The following is a 16,411-nucleotide window of genomic DNA, read 5'->3' on the forward strand; positions in this document are numbered from 1 at the left end:
TTTAATCGATTTCACGGAATTGCAATATTCTACGTTGATGTGCGCTTTGTATGATTTTGACAATAGTGGTGAGTATGGAACCACCCAACGATTGTCTACCTCAATATCACCAATTCTCATGTTTAAAGTTGCCGAAGTCCCGCCATCTTCAGTTGACCGTCTCCTATACAGAGGATATCCATCGTCCCCTGTTACGGTATTGGCTGCAAATGCTCGAGGATATCGCTTGTACCACTTCCCGTCTACCATGCATGGTGAACTTGGGTTGAGGGTACCACATGGGCCATGGATCATGATCTTGATGACAACTGCATGCAAATCCGTATCAACCTCTGCCCGTGGAATCTCAGCGCATATCACATCGTCAATTTCGTCTGGAGTAATTTTATCATACAGCCAAATCAGTATGTGCGCATGCGGCAATCCTCTCTTCTGCCATTCTACTGAATACATCCAGCAAAGCACAGATCCAAAAACTCCATGTTTCACAATGAAATCCATCAGTGACTTGAGCTTTTGTCTGAAAACACGGGCTGTGATGTCATGCCTATCCCTATATGATTGTCCAGGAAATAACAGCTGTACTATCTCGTCCCAAGCTGGATTGCATGTGAAGGTGATAAATAAATCTGGACGGCCGTAGCAACGAACATATGCCATGGCATCTTGAGCATATTGCTGCATGTGCGTGGACTACCTATGTATGAGGATGGCAAAATCGTGAGCTTTCCAACGTTGGTTGTATTACGGTCATTCTTCACAGCATCTTCATCTCATCCGCTCAGTCTCTCGGAAGGAGGCCCGTTCTTCGTCAGTCATATTCGTAATCTTACGTCTTTTTGCTTCTGTATTGCGAGTACAACGACTCAATCTCGACTTCTTGGGTGGCATGACTTCGTTTCTTACTGAATCTGAACAAAAAAATCAAATTTGTATCTCCAATTTCTTCTTTCAATATGTTTTGAATGTTTGAAAGGAAATGCTTTGATTCAGCTGGCTGCCTGTAGAGGGCGCATCAGTAGGGGCACGGGGAAACGCGAAAAAATTGATATATTCGCAACCGCAGTTAAACTATCAACATCAAAAGTAGACAATAACCGAGCTGGAACCTCAACGCACGTTGTGTAAAAATTTGGGCTTAAACGGTTCAGAACTTTTCAAGTCTATGAAGGATGTAGACACGAACAGAGCATTTATATATATATATATATTTATTTATTCATTTATTTATTTATTGCGTTATTTAATTACATATTTGTTGCATGTGCATTTATTTATGTTAGGTTATTTATGCTTACTGACGCCGATCCAAATCCCGGGAGTTGCCATCTAACACCTTTGCTCCACCGAAACAAGAAATACCAGATCCTGTAGCGTATCCAACACTCGGACTTGAAGTGTGGTAATGAGCTTATGAGGCGTTTTATTCTGTTGAGGGGTAGTACAAACTTAGACTTTAACCTCAACCTATTCCTTTATACATACCGCAGTATCTCCTCCCTTCTCTGCTGGGATCGCCGATCGGAATAACCGTGGCGCCGAACTTAACATAGCTTTCCGGCCATAAACAGTGTGGCCAATTACAAACATAGTTCAAATACCGAATACATACTTAACGAAGGTTCGCCTTAGTGGCGCGTAATTCAAACTTGACTGACTATCGATATTCTAGCGGGTTAGCTTATCCGTTCCGCGACATCCCCGCCCCCGTGAAGCAGCCGCATTCACCACATCCAGAACAGCTGGCTTCGAAGCGGGACGAATCATCCTGGCTCGATCGTCAGTCCGTACCGCCGCTCGCCTGGGCACTCCATCTTCTCTAGTGAACACCTCCTCCACGATTCCTCGTTTCCACTCTCGACGTGGTATGGCCGGATCGCAGATGAACACTAAGTCTCCTCGGCGCAGGGGCTCGACATGTGAGCACCATTTCTCCCTGCGCACAAGAGTAGGCAGGTACTCGTGCACCCATCGCTTCCAGAAGCGGTCTCGCATCATCCTGGCCAGTCGCCACTGCTTCTTCGTGGCGCACCTCTCCAACGGCTGTCCATTGTCTCCGGGTAGATCCGGCAGATTGGGTACTCCTGTCAGCAAGTCGTTGGGAGTCAGTGGAGCCTCCTGATCCACAGTAACTGGCAGATGCGTTAGTGGGCGAGAATTTACTATGTTCTCCGCCTCGATCAACAGGTTCTCCAGAACATGTTCCATGGGAGCCAGCTCCCTCATCGTATGTGCCAGCACCTTCTTGACGCACTGGACCATCCTTTCCCAGGCGCCACCCTCAGCTGGGTTCGCTGGGCAGTTGAATATCCACTCGATTCCTTTGGACGACAGCTCGCCCTGGATCTTCTCTGGCTCGAAAACCTCGTTGAATCTCCTGGCCTCTCGATTGGCTCCAACGAAGTTTTTCCCATTATCGCTCCTCATCTTGACCACCGGTCCTCGCCGGCTCATGAAGTTCCTCATAGCGATGATACAGGAATCTGTAGATAAATCATGGGCCATCTCCAAATGGATGGCCCCCGTGGTTAAACAGGTGAACAGTGCCACCTCTTTTCGATGCGATGTCCAATCGTCACGTGCAACGGTCCAAAATAAATAATAATACGTTCTCGTCAGTTGGTACCCATCTCCATTGGGATACTTCCGTCGACTCCTGGATTTCTGCCACCCGGTTTCCAACAAACTGTTTATACCGCCGGTGGGTGCTGCTTATCCAGTGCAGCACTGTTTTGGAATCCGTCCAGAGTACGTATCTGCTTATCTCTACACTGTGTTCCTGTTTCACAGTGTTCATCAGCCGTGTTCCCAGCACGGCCGCCTGTAGTTGCAATCTCGGGACTGACATTGTCCTCATTGAAGCACATTTCGTTTTGGAACATACGAAATACACCCGCACGTCGTCGTTTGCGTAGGTGGCCCGCCAATACGCCGTCGCAGCAAACGCCAATTGGCTGGAGTCCACGAAGACTTGCAGCTGGAGTGCTCGTACTCGTCCAGTACCAAAATAGTAAGATGGACATCGGAACAACTTGACATAGCTCATCTCTTGTCGCCAGCTCTCAAATGCCGTGTCTAGCTCGCCTGGCAATCTATCTGGCATCTATATTGTGGCTGCATCAATACCTGGTGGAACATCTCCTTAATGGTCGTACAGACTCCCACGGCTCCTTCCCTAAAGTGGAAGTGGACAGCCGGGAGTAGATTTGTAGTTTTGGGGGCTTTTCAGTAGTGCTGAATTCAGGGATACGCCGTTCGCTTTGGCTGCTGCATCGAAAACTAGACGGATCTTCCCAGGCTTCTTTGGGTTTTCGACCGCGAAGTGCGGCAGGTACCACAACTTGTCACGGTTACCATAAGTGACCTCCTGCTGCTCTAGTCGTCGTGCGTATCCCTTCGTGACGTAGTCATCCATGATCGCATTGTAGGCCTGCGCGAAGTTCGCGTCGCGCTTCATTTTCCATTCGATGCTGACGAGTCGCCGTAATGCCATGTTGTAACTGTCTGGCAGTCTCATCTCGTCATCCTTCCATAGCAGCCCAGTCTGGTATCCTTGACCTATCCGTTTAGTCGTCCGCTCCAAGATGCCCAGGGCCCGTTCATCGTCGCTGGCTGCGACCGGTGGCGTTGGCTTCACTCCGAAGTTCTCTATTTCGAAATAATCGCTGTCCATCTTCTGCAGAGCGTCATCCTGGGTAACGGCTAGTAGGCACGATCTCTCCGTCAGTGGACTCACTTGGCATCTCACTGGTCCATATACTACCCATTCTAATTTGGTAGCTGCTGCGTATGGTCCTCCTGCGCCGAACCTTCTGGTCTGCAGGGGAATTCCTAGGTGCGCGTGATCCAGTCCAATAAGGATCCTTGGCGCTGCATTGTTGTACGGCTTCACTGGTAGGCGTGCGCTCGCCCTTGCCGTCTTGACATCTTCCCGACGTAAACTCTGCATCGGAAGACTCAGGTTGCTTACTGCGTACACGTTCCTTAAACCGTGCAGCTTCGGTTTGGCCGCTGCACTGATCTGCAGGCTAACCCTCTTCGTAGGACTCTCTCTGGCGGACTTACCGCCAAACCACTGCACGTTTAGTTGTCGACTCTCACCCTTTAGGTGTAGGCTTCGGACGAGCTCGTCGTCTATGAGTGTCACAGACGATCCCTCGTCGAGCAGTGCGTACGTGTCCACCTGTTGCTTCTCCCCGTACAGCGTCACGGGCAGAACTTGGAACAGCAGGTGGCTTCCTTCCGAATCGACACAACTAAGGTTTCGATGCGGCATCTCCTGGCCGCTTTGATTCTCATTTTCCATGCGCCCAGCGCTCAGGCTTGTTGCTTGGGCCATGGAAATGTTACTCACTGTTGGATCCGCTGACTGCGGCATCCGCTTGCGTTGGCTGATGACCTCTTGTGGCTCCCGTCTGTGGTTGCTCCGTAGCTCCCTCCTGTGGCCACCGTCTGACTGTTGTGACCGTCTGGGGCTATAGGCTTCGTCATGCAGCAAGTAGTGATGCTTCCTCTGGCATCCGTAGACGTTGCACTTCGGCTCCTCTTGCAGAACCGTACCATGTGCCCGGTTTCAAGGCACGCGAAACAGATCCGCCGCTTCTTGGCGAACTCCAATCGCGTCCTGACAGGGGCGTTGTTGAATTCCTTGCAATCCTTGATGGCGTGTTGCCCTTCACACATGAGGCAACCTCTGGGGTGGTCATTATACCCCTTCTGTTCCATGTCTTCCTGATGCTCACCATGCATCGGAAGCTCCAGATTCGTGTTTGCATGTAACACCCTTCGCTTTGGGGTTTTACTGCTCACGTCCGTAATGGTGCACACCAGCTTAGCGAGCTCGTTTAGCCATTCACTTAGGTGCACTATCGTCGGGTATGGTTCCATAGCGACCGCGTATCTGGCCCAGTCCAACCTTTTACTTAGGGGCAACTTGGCGATCAGCTCCTCCATCAGGGTGGGATTTCCTATATGCTGGTCGCCGCTTTCGGTTGACTGCAGAAACGCTGCAAGATTGCTCACCCTCGTGGCGAACGATACAATCCTGCCTATGTTGTGCTCCTGAATTGGCTGTAGCTCCCGCACGCTCTCCAGCTGGCTCCGGATCAATTGCTCCGGACGCCCATAGCGAAAGCGAAGCTGTTCCATTACGGCCTGTACGTTGTTAGGATGAATAAGCAGTGACTTGACTGCCGTCCTCGCTTCACCCTTCAATGCCTTCACTAGCCTTTGGTTATTTTCCAATGCTGTACACTGATTCGCCGCCGTCGTCTCCAAGAACGCGCACTGGAATATTGGCCATTCCTCTGGCTGACCTTCGAACTCTGGAAGATCAGGCAATCTGCGTGGCGTCCATTCATTGGCCACACCCGCTGTTCCATAAGATCCGGGTGATGGCGTGGGTACAGCGAATCTGCGTTGTGGCTCCCGTGGTGCGTGAACATAACCTCGTTCTGGCTGCACCGTGGCCGTCACGCAACATGGCGGCGAGTAGCTTACAGTTGTACAGTCTGTCCGTGTGACTCGTTGCCCTATTGCCGCATTACCACTCAAATATGGCGGCACACTTCCACTCAATTGTGGCGGCAGATTTGCACTCAATTGTGCCGGCAACTGTTCATCATAAGATGGCATCACTGACCCTAGTGGTCCCGTTGGCAGATTTTCACTCAAGACCTGCCTTACCATTCTCTCCTAGCGGTGTATTCGCCGCACCGCTCACTCCGACGCCACTCGACCCGTTCCTAATGGGATTCCTGGCGGGCGCCGCAAGTCCTTCATTTGCCCTTGCCTGTTGGAGCTCCTTCTCTAGATTTGCGATCCTTGCCATAAGCTTCGCAATATGTGAAGTCGTGGGGTCCACATCCTGTCCCAGCGCTTCCGCTTGGGCAGGTCCAGTCGTGCGTTTTACCCCGACTCCTTCCTCTGGAGTCCGTGGCCGCTGTGGGTCACCGTCTGCATACGCCAAGCCGGCCGGTGTGCCGGATGCTGCAGATGTGGTCGTAGCTGCGGTAACCTCAGGTTGATTAAGTCTGGGGCTCCGTCTGGGCGAATGTGTCGTCGGCATATCACGCGTTTAACTCCGTACGTGTTTACCAAATGCCGTTAGAGTTCTGGCTCTAATGCGAATTAAGAAGCGAACTCAAAGAATGCGAATAAAAGAAATGACGCCGATCCAAATCCCGGGAGTTGCCATCTAACACCTTTGCTCCACCGAAACAAGAAATACCAGATCCTGTAGCGTATCCAACACGCGGACTTGAAGTGTGGTAATGAGCTTATGAGGCGTTTTATTCTGTTGAGGGGTAGTACAAACTTAGACTATAACCTCAACCTTTTCCTTTTTACATACCGCAGTATCTCCTCCCTTCTCTGCTGGGATCGCCGCTTTCCGGCCATAAACAGTGTGGTCAATTACAAACATAGTTCAAATACCGAATACATACTTAACGAAGGTTCGCCTTAGTGGCGCGTAATTCAAACTTGACTGACTATCGATATTCTAGCGGGTTAGCTTATCCGTTCCGCGACACTTACATATTTATTTATTTTGTGAATAAAGTTAGGAATTAAAGAATTGGATTATGGACAGGGATAGGAGAAATAATTAAGAGCTCAGGTCGAAGGGTCCTTCAGCCCAGCCCTGTCGGGCACGCGCCGCCCCGGGCCTCTATGGGGTTGCCGAGGACACCAATTTCTCGGTGGCAAGACCAATAGCTGGAGGAGCCGGGAGAGCAAACAAAGACAAAATTGCTAGACTTCGAGGCGATCGGGGCCACAGCTGACCATCTGATGGAAATGGATCCCGCTCAGTGGGCAGTACATTTCCAGGATCCGCCCGTATATTCCACAGCCAAGTCGGCGGTGAACCTCGCCATGGCTCAGGCGGCGGAAACATACCGCAAGACCCAAGAAGATGGGATCAGCCAGAGCTTGCGGGACGAGATGCGGGCCGGGTTTCTGGAAATGATGAAGCTGATTAATGAAGTTTTGAGACCCGCCACAAAGCAGCAGCACTTACCTGGAGGGATCGAGAGTCAGCAGCAGCAGTCGACAGCAACAGGACAACAACAGCGCCCACAGCAGTTTGGACGAGCGAGGGAGCCCGTGCACGACGCCCGCGGAGCGGTAACCAGGCATGGACAGACGTCCGCCGGTCATGCAACGAGGCCTACGCCACGAGTTCCACCGAAGCCGGAGGGCGCCAGATCCAGTCGAGATCTACTCATTCAGCCCCGACGGTTCCACCGAGGTTGAGGAGACGCGTCGGGATGACAGCGTTGGTCGGAACTGGCGTGTCGAGGACCGACGAGCCGGCGGAATCCGTGACGAACGGACGTACGTCAACTGGGATGCAGGAGTCAGTTCCCAGGTCACAAGGGTGGATAGGTGGAACGTCTCGTTTAGCGGTGAGGACTAGCGGAGCCACATCGAAGGCTTCCTGTTTCGCTTGGAGTACCTGCAAAGGCAATCGCGTTGCTCGTGGGCCGAGGTGATGAGAAATTTCCACACTTTGCTAACGGGTAGGGCCCTGGAGTGGTTTTGGATCCACGTGCAGCAGCACCGACTGGACAGCTGGCATCAGCTACGCCGAGCGCTGCTAGATCGGTTCCAGAGCCACGAGACGGAGCATCAGAGGATGCATCAGCTACTGCAGCGGGAGCAGCAACCAGGGGTGAGCGTAGATGATTATCTGCATGCGATGCAAAGCCTTGCTTCTCGCCTGAGGAAGCCGATGCCGGAGTGTCACCTGGTTAAGGTGATGAAAAAGGGTTTAAGAGAAGGGATCGCTCGCTTCATGTATGCGATGGAGCTACTCACTGTGGATAAGCTGCGGCAGGAGAGCCTCGAGGTGGAGCGCACCTTCGGACGCAGAACTCGGGCCCAATTCCCATCACCAACGCGCTACCAAGGAGCGGAACGGAACCGAGTCAGTGAGGCGTTTGCTCCAGAGCCAGAGGAGGATGAGACGAGCAACCACTGCAAGTGCAGGAAGTCCAGGAGCGGCCTCGAAATCCTTTCCGGGCTGGCTGCTGGAATTGTGGAGCCATGGACCCCGGTTTTCGGGATTGCGGGCAGGAGCTGAAAAAAGTTTTTTGTTTCCGTTGCGGAAAGGCCGACACCGTCGCTCCGAAGTGCCCGAATTGTATGGGAAACGGACGGCGGGGCGATCCCAGAGCGGAAGGGGCTCGCCCAACGCGGAATTCCACGCAGTAGGAGACCCTAATAATAACAATATAGGCGTTAAGGATAATTCTAAAAATAATTTAAGATACTTAGATGAAGAGCGCATGCGACAGTATTTAGAGGTCAGGAACCGTATCTTCGAGGAGCATCAGCTGAGCGGCATGCGTGAGGTCTCCCGGACGGTGCGAAAGGCACGAGATCGGTTCCGGAAACGCCAGTGGAAGCGCCGAGAAGTCGTCGCGGCCGTCAAGCGAGGCGGCACCCAGGATCCCAGACCGTTCGCCCGAGTAAAAATCTCAGGCCAGCAGCTGACTGGTTTGTTGGACACCGGGGCGAGCGTCAGTCTGCTCGGAAAAGGCTGCAGGGAACTGGTGGACGCGATGGGTATGCCGGTACAGAGGTACTTCTCGGTGGTGCGAATTGCCGCCGGAGAGGATCGGTCGATCATCGGCCGGATATAGGTAACTGTGGAGTAGGGAAGGGTAGAAAACATTTATTCTATCTGTGCTCTTATCTGGAACAGGCGGCATACCTCGGCGTCGACTTTGGCAGGCGTTTGACCTGGCTCTGGCCGTAGTTGGAGATATCCCGGTTCAAGGGGTGAAGAAGGCCGAAGAAGTACATGCCAGGGAGATAGAGCACTACGCCGACCAGGAAGATGACGACGAGGAAAAGACTGACCCCGAATCCTGGACATTATTAAGGCGCCAAAATTTTCAAAGACCGACCCTACCCGATGTCTCCAGCGAAGCAAAAGGTAGTCGAGGACGAAGTCGACAAGATGCTAGCCCTGGGAGTCATCGAGGAGAGCAAGAGCCCTTGGAGCAACCGGACGACGGTGGTGTCGAAGCCTGGAAAGGATAGATTCTGTTTAGACGCCAGGAAACTAAATGACGTGACCGTCAAGGACGCTTACGCCTTGCCTAGTATCGATGGAATCCTGTCCAGAGTCGATCAAACGCATTTCATCTTCAGCGTGGATTTGAAATTTGCGTTCTGGCAGATCGAACTGGACGAGAAGAGCAAGAAGTTGACGGCGTTCACAGTTCCTGGTCGGCCTCTCTACCAATTCAGGGTGATGCCTTTCGGGCTCTGTAATGCGGCACAGAGGCTGGTGAATTTCATGGATCGAGTAATCCCAGCCGAGATCCGATCCAACGTATTTGTATACTTGGACGATCTGCTCATTCTGACCCTGGACATCGAGACGCACTTCCGATACCTACGACGAGTCGCCGAATGCCTAAGGAAAGCAGGATTAACCATCGGCATGAATAAATCTAAATTCTGCTTCAAATCTTTGACTTACTTGGGTTTCGTAGTGGGTGGAGGTCGTCTGAGCATGGATCCCGGTAGAGTGGCGGCAATCAGGAGGATGCCGGAGCCGAGGTCGATGAAGGAGGTGGCCGCATTCCTGGGAACAACAGGCTGGTATCGGAGATTCGTTCGAAACTTCGCAACGCTAGCAGCGTTGACTGAATCCCTCAAGAAAACTGGGAACAAGTTTTCATTGAGTCCGGAAGCGCAGCTGGCGGTTGAAGCCTTGAAGATGGCGGTAACCACGGCACCAGTCCTGGTGCACGCCGATTTCAAGATGCACTTTTATATTCAGTGTGACGCTTCACACATCGGAGTTGGAGCCGTTCTTTTTCAAAAGAACGAGGACAAGCAGGAACAGCCGATAGCATTCTTCTCGGCGAAGATGAATAAGCACCAGGTGAATTACACCGTCACCGAGAAAGAGTGCCTGGCAGCCCTCCTGGCGATCCGGAAGTTCCGACCATACGTGGAAGGCATGCCGTTTACGTGCATCACGGATCACGCCAGCTTGAAGTGGTTGATGTCCATGAAAGATCTGTCGGGACGCCTGGCCAGGTGGTCTCTGCAGCTCCAGGGGTTCAACTTTACCATAGAACACCGGAAAGGCAGCGAGGACGTGGTGGCAGACACGCTTTCGCGATGCGTGGAGGAGATTTCGGTGGACCTGACAGAGTTGCTGGGTTTTGAGACCACCGAATTTGCTGGAAATGAGTACCAGGAGTTAGTCCATGAGATCCTGGGAAACGAGGATAACTTATCGGATCTTAGGATTGAGGACGGGCTCATCTTCAAGCGAACCGGCAACTTTGGATGAAGAGGTGGACAAATCAGCGTGGAAGTTTTGGATACCGCCGAGTCTGACCCACAGCCTGGTAGAGCGAGCCCATACGGACCCAAAGGCAGCTCACGGCGGAATAGGGAAGACACTGGAGATCCTTCGGCGGCAGTTCTACTGGCCCGGAATGGTGCTGCAGGTTCGGGAATTTGTTCGAAGATGCCAGGGGCGAGGAAAATGAGCGAACCGGGAAGTTCGAATGCGGCCTAAGAGAAAGGGTTCTTGCCCTTTCTCTCGGCAAGGGCAATGAAAAAGTAACGGCTGGAGTCTGGAACGGAGGAAAGGAACCGGGCTATAAAGGGAGGTGCGAGAGGAACATAAAGGAGAGAAAAAAATCTGGATGCATAACGTGTGCGAGGGATTTTTGAGCGGTTAAAGTCGAAAAGAAAAACGTGATCCCGGAATCGAGGTGGACGACGTGACCGATCGCCGCCCAGTGCCGCTGCCTCGTGTAGCGCCACCTGAGCCACCCAGTGCCGTTGCCTGAGCCGTCGCCTTAGAGCCACCCAGTGCCGTTGCCTGAGCCGTCGCCTCAGAGTCACCCAGTGCCGTTTTCCTGGAGCCGTCGTCAGAGCTGCTGGCCACCGCGTCGCTGAATCCGCCGCGGCCAGAAGGACCACCGGCCCAACGCAACCCAAGTCCACCGGCCAGAGCTGCTGCAACACAAGTCCACCGGCCAGAGTTGCCGCAACCCAGGACCGCCGGCCCAAGCAAACGTCGGAGCCGTCGCCGCAGCCCAAAGACAACCCCCAGATCCGCCTAGCCGCCGCCGCAACACAGGACCGCCACCCAGAGCAGCCGGCCGAGTCACTGCAGGAGATTCCCATCAGCTGCTGCCATCCGGTGAGTCCGTTCCGGATGGGACGATTTAAAAGGCGGATTGCATAGTAGTTCCTGCCCAGGCAGCTGCCGCCGGCACCTCTTACTAACCGGCGCCAAACCAGAGCGAGATGGAATATAAAAAAATTAGTTAGTTATTGTTAGGTGTAAGATATTAGTGTGTTTGTCTCGCCCTCCGGTTGATCGTATCCTGGGTCCGGGATTGGTGCAACCCATGCGCTGCGACCAATAGGGGAACGGGGAAGAAACCCATTTGTAAGCTCTCATTTTTTTTTGAACCCCGACCCTAGGCTATTTCTCTTGGAGCTCCAACAGGGATACTAGGTGAAAGTGAGGGAAAAATTTTTGTTAGCCAATCGTGGCCAATTTGCGGCCAATTTCCTCCGCAAACGTTGTCGGTCCCCGATAAAAGGCAGCCTTGGCGCAAGCGCATCCCTGGCTGAGGCCACGTTCACGCCGTGGACGAGTTGGCGCCTTATAATTATATTTGTTACTGTGTTAAATTTAAGATGCAACAAAATAATAATCAATAGTCATTAAAGCTTGAAATGAAAGTGAAAAAGCTTCTGTAGCTGCGAAATAATGTACCTCTTCAGCGAGGTATTGATTCCATAACGTGCATCTACTTCATCTCCATCATCACCAATGAAGTACATTTGAAGAAATTTGTGTTCGCTGTCTAGGAACGGAAGAAGGGAACCTGCTTTGTGATAGATTTGTCCTTTGATTTTAGAAGTTGGCATGAATTGCGCATTTATAATTTCCGCACCAAATGACGTCATTTCAAAGCAAGAGTTGTATTTCCTAATGTTCGACAGGAAATGCTTCGATTCAGCAGTAGATCCAGCGAATGGAGAGTGCAGAGGCTTTGGTGGTGCTTCAAGTTGAGGCAATTTCACTTTCCCGAAAGCGCAACACAATCCTTTTGGTTCGTTTTTGAATTTGAGAGCCTGACAGTATGTGCACACCTGATGCATCCGGCCAATAACGACATTGCGATTCGAGCTATAATCAACAGCTGTATTATATCGGAATGCAAGACGATTGTATTGAAGATTTTGATCTTCTGCAAGCTTTAAACGGGCTTCAGCTACCCTTGCCCTGTCGCGTTCATTTTTTTTAGAGTGAATCAAATCGATTGCTGCAGAACTGAAGAACGACTGCCTAATTCTCAATCGTTTCCTTTTAAGCCTATCTGCTCGTCTTTCTGCTGATTCCTCGTTGTGCATCTGCATTGCTCTCAGCCGCTCAGTCTCTCGGATGGACGCTCTTCGTCAGTCATATTCGTAATCTTACGTCTTTTTGCTTCTGTATTGCGAGTACGACGACCCAAACTCGACTTCTTGGGTGGCATGACTTCGTTTCTTAGTGAAACTGAACAAAAAAAAATAAAATTTTAATCTCCAATTTCTTCTTTCAATATTTTTGGGATGTTTGACAGGAAATGCTTCGATTCAGCTGGATGCCTGTAGAGGGCGCAGCAGTAGGGGCACGGGGAAACGCGAAAAAAACTGATATATTCGCAAACGCAGATAAGCTATCAACATCAAAAGTAGACAATAACCGAGCTGGAACCCCAACGCATGTTCTCTAAAAATTTGGGCTTAAACGGTTCAGAACTTTTCAAGTCTATAAAGGAAGTAGACACGAACAGCGCATTTTTATATATATAGATGTTATGATGACAATTAAGTAACTCAATTTTTAATTATTAAATTTCAGCCTTCTATCTTCACAATTAGGAAAAATGGAAATAGGCGATGGTTCTGCAACAAGTGCTTATCGTTTTCAACGAGTGAGGAAAGGACTCAGCGGCATACTGATAGATCTGCCAACGTTTTGAGCCAACAACTGAAGGAAGGGGAAAATGAACTCAACTCCAAGAATGTCCACCGTCAGCTGCAGGTGCCCTTCGCTGTGTATGCAGACTTCAAATGCATTCTTGCGCCCACAACGATAGATGTAAGTGAAAAAACTCAATTAGTAAATAAGCATGTCCCGTTAGCCCTTGCCTATTATAACAAATGTTCATTGGACCCTTCTTGAGAAAACTGATTATCTAAGACCGGATTAAATGTCGGGCGCATTTTTGTAGATAGTTTAACATTCCGATTTGTCCGCTATATACCAAAACCACATGACTTAGGTAATACCACTCCAAAGGAGTGCACACGATTCGTATGATTTTGACGAGGCCCATAAGTGTCATATATGTAAGGGAAATTTAGGTAGCGATATAGTCAGGGATCACTGCCATTTGAAAGGGCAATTTCGAGGTGCAGCACATAGTGAGTGCAACCTTAAATATTAGACAGGAGATTTTATACCTGTTTTCTTCCAGAATCTCTTTAAATAAGATTCACACTTATATAGGGTAACTCAGGGAGATTGAGAGAGAAATTAAAATAATTCCTTTGAATAAGGAATTATATATTTCCATATCAATGTAAAAGATTTCACCCTACTTCGTAGGAAAGGTGTATTCCCATATGAATACTTTGATTCTGATAAAAAATGATTAGAAACCTCTCTCCCACCTCGGGAAATGTTTTATAGTAAATTAACAGACTCCAAATGCTCTGAAGCTGATTATCTTCTTAAGTCACTTAAAGTGTCAAATACTTAGATATTCTTTGGAACTCTATTTAGAAACAGATGTTTTGTTGCTTACAGACGTTTTTCAGAGCTATTTGTTCAAATATCTATCAACTAGATTCTGCCCATTATTATAAAACTCCGGGCTTGTAATGGGATGCGATTTTGCAAACTACAGGAATATCCCTCGAATTACTGACTGATATTGATATGATTACATATATTCAGTCTGGAGTTCGAGGGGTTTAAAGTAGTCATAGATATACCAAAGCAAGCCACAAATATCTTGAAGATTTTGACCCGGGTGAGGAGTCAGAATATTTAATGTATGTGGATGCTAATAATTTATATGGATGGGCATTGTCAGAGACACTCCCTTATGGAAATTTTGAATTTTGAAATGGTTGATTTAACCACAAATGGAAATGTTTAATATTAATTCTATTTGTGAGGAAAGTGAGTAGGGATATATTTTAGGGGTAGACTTGAAATATCCATACTCACTTCAAGACGAACACAAAAACATAAAAGACACCAAAATTAATAGCATCTTTATATATAAAAATAAACCCGTTTTCCATTGTCTTAACATAACATGGAAACGGCTTGACCGATCTGGGTGAAAATTGGTAGGGAGGTAGCCTAGAGCCAGGAGTACTTTTTATCCCATTCGACAGAACAGCGGGATAGCCATCACTGATATATTGCGTTTACTACAAACCAAATTATCAAGTAGTCGTTTCCTAACATTTCAATTGGAAACAAAATAAAGTGTAGGTTTGTCTTTAAGGTGGTAAGTTGAAATGCGTTAATTATGTGGATCGTGCATTTGAGGTTATAGTCCAAAAGGATGACGTTTATTCACAGAACCAAAACGAAGAAAGACAAAATATAATAATAGGATGGCCCTATTGGGAAAACGCGTGAGACACGAAGATCATTGGGATCAACGGAGAACTACTACTACTATATGCCGATATTGCAATGCGATAAAGTTCAAAAGAGAAACGGCGGGATTGTGCTGCTCAAGTGAACAAATTAAAGTGGCTTCATTACTTTTCAAACATAAAAACAAATATAAAAAAAATTTCTTCATTTTTTATCATCTAACGAAAAGTTACATAACATGAAGCCATCTGGTGGCGAAACGAATTTCGCTAGGTTGCCTAGTACTCTATAAAACTTTAAAGCAGTGTATAGATAATGGCTTAGAGCTCAAAAAGGTACATAGTTTCCTCGAGTTATATATATCTTAACACAGAGCATAGGACTAAGAATAATTTTGAGAAACTTTTTTAAGATTTTGAATAACATTGCCTATGGCAAGACAATGAAAAATAGCTTAAAGGACATTCGCCTAGTAACAAAATGGAAAGCCCCCCCTGTGGGTCCCGAAGGTGGGCGTCCTAGATTATGTGCCAGGCCCAATAGTGCAACAAAGTTTAGTGAAAACATGTATGCAATTCAAATGAATAGACTTCATAACGTTTGTGATAAGCTAACATACCTGGGTTTTGTCAAAGACTTTATAACTTATAAGATGCCTCACGGCCATACATTCGTTTTGCAATATGAGGCTAATTTTTTGATTCAAACGACAATGGCGCTCTCCTTGCTCTCACAAAGTTGAGAGCGTAAATATCTAAAAATAGAATGCGTTTGCATGTATGAGTAAACACAGAACAAAAAAGTGCGCATGTGTGCGTGAATATGTGTGTGCTTCTGTTCGCATGCCCAACGACGAAAAATTAAAATTTTATATTTTGGCTGAAGACCGCTTGTTAGGTAGAGAGGGGGACGAGAACGGCAGCAAAAACAGCTGATGTATACATGTGCATATCGATGTGTTTGTTTGTTTTGATTTTAGTTTGTTTACATTTTTAAAGTGCTTGAGTCCCTTTATATTGTTCTTTTTTTCTTTATTTTTAATTATATTATTTTTATATGTAATGCAAAAAATAAAAATAATTCGTTTAATTCCAATATTTAAATATGTATGTATATTATATATTTGAATTATTAAATATATACATATATTAAATATTATTATTATAATAACAAAAAAATACCATTTAAATTCATATTTATATATGTATTTATAATTATTCAATTCAATTGACTTAGAAATAATATTTATTTATATATATATGGGCAATTCTCTGGTGTCGAATGCGACCTTCGTACGCATTCAAACTAAAAAAACACATGTGCCAAGACTTTATTTTAATTTTATAAAAATTGAAACGTATAGCTCTTGGTTAGCACTATAATTGGTGCTAAGGTTTTAACCCTTGTTTGTTTTCAAGATATTCACTAAAATATACTGCTTTCGCACGCGACAAAAATAGAAGTTACATTTGCAAAAAACAAGTTTAAGCTCTGATTTCAGCGAAACGTGATGAAAAATTTTAGTAAAATAAATTTTAATGAATTACGCAATGAATTCTCTTCATAATTTGTTTTGTTTGATTTTAAAATATTAAGTAGTTATTTTTTAAATTCAATTTTAGTCCCGGTCGCACGCGACAGTTTGGAAAGCGATAATTCAAACTAAAATTGTACGAATATTGATGATCGCATATGTCCTTTTCCACTTCTTATTTACTCTTTGGGTTTTCTATGTGATATTAGAAA

General features: G+C 47.7%; 3 protein-coding genes and 1 long non-coding RNA gene across 4 annotated transcripts; 1 reads left to right on the plus strand and 3 right to left on the minus strand.

The window, feature by feature from the left end:
- Positions 1-1,495: 1,495 nt before the first annotated feature.
- LOC147644880 (uncharacterized) lies at positions 1,496-2,867 on the minus strand. Its single transcript, XM_086839463.1, has 2 exons — positions 2,771-2,867; positions 1,496-2,708 (listed from the first exon to the last, which is right to left on the minus strand). Exons 1-2 carry the CDS (start codon positions 2,865-2,867, stop codon positions 1,669-1,671), a joined length of 1,137 nt encoding a protein of 378 aa, XP_086695589.1. The 3' UTR covers positions 1,496-1,668.
- A 308-nt stretch (positions 2,868-3,175) lies between these two features.
- LOC147644881 (uncharacterized) lies at positions 3,176-4,339 on the minus strand. Its single transcript, XM_086839466.1, has one exon. It carries the CDS (start codon positions 4,337-4,339, stop codon positions 3,176-3,178), a length of 1,164 nt encoding a protein of 387 aa, XP_086695592.1.
- A 1,925-nt stretch (positions 4,340-6,264) lies between these two features.
- Positions 6,265-9,991, minus strand: LOC147644882 (uncharacterized). Its single transcript, XM_086839419.1, has 7 exons — positions 9,497-9,991; positions 9,104-9,430; positions 8,921-9,038; positions 8,720-8,863; positions 7,822-8,652; positions 7,022-7,750; positions 6,265-6,960 (listed from the first exon to the last, which is right to left on the minus strand). The coding sequence occupies exons 3-5, from the start codon at positions 8,986-8,988 to the stop codon at positions 8,484-8,486; spliced, it is 381 nt and encodes a 126-aa protein (XP_086695545.1). The 5' UTR covers positions 8,989-9,038; positions 9,104-9,430; positions 9,497-9,991; the 3' UTR covers positions 6,265-6,960; positions 7,022-7,750; positions 7,822-8,483.
- Positions 9,992-14,473: 4,482 nt separating this feature from the next.
- LOC147644883 (uncharacterized) lies at positions 14,474-15,747 on the plus strand. Its single transcript, XR_015273157.1, has 2 exons — positions 14,474-14,570; positions 14,645-15,747. It is a non-coding gene; the product is annotated as an uncharacterized LOC147644883 (long non-coding RNA).
- The last annotated feature ends 664 nt before the right edge of the window (positions 15,748-16,411 follow it).

Source organism: Drosophila serrata, unplaced genomic scaffold (genome assembly GCF_035046125.1).
Source record: "Drosophila serrata isolate PLE 108 unplaced genomic scaffold, ASM3504612v1 contig_74, whole genome shotgun sequence".
Classification (NCBI taxonomy): Eukaryota; Metazoa; Arthropoda; class Insecta; order Diptera; family Drosophilidae; genus Drosophila; species Drosophila serrata.

Excerpts from the sequence above, each read along its gene's own strand:
- LOC147644880 (XM_086839463.1), bottom strand. The coding sequence starts at position 2,867 with ATGTGCTTCAATGAGGACAATGTCAGTCCCGAGATTGCAACTACAGGC. Across the intron at positions 2,709-2,770 it reads CTGTGAAACAGGAACACAGT|CACCCACCGGCGGTATAAAC; the intron begins GTAGAGATAAGC and ends CTGGATAAGCAG.
- LOC147644881 (XM_086839466.1), bottom strand. The coding sequence starts at position 4,339 with ATGGCCCAAGCAACAAGCCTGAGCGCTGGGCGCATGGAAAATGAGAAT.
- LOC147644882 (XM_086839419.1), bottom strand. The coding sequence starts at position 8,988 with ATGACTCCCAGGGCTAGCATCTTGTCGACTTCGTCCTCGACTACCTTT. Across the intron at positions 8,864-8,920 it reads TGCTTCGCTGGAGACATCGG|TCTTTTCCTCGTCGTCATCT; the intron begins GTAGGGTCGGTC and ends ATTCGGGGTCAG. Across the intron at positions 8,653-8,719 it reads CTGCCAAAGTCGACGCCGAG|TTACCTATATCCGGCCGATG; the intron begins GTATGCCGCCTG and ends CCTACTCCACAG.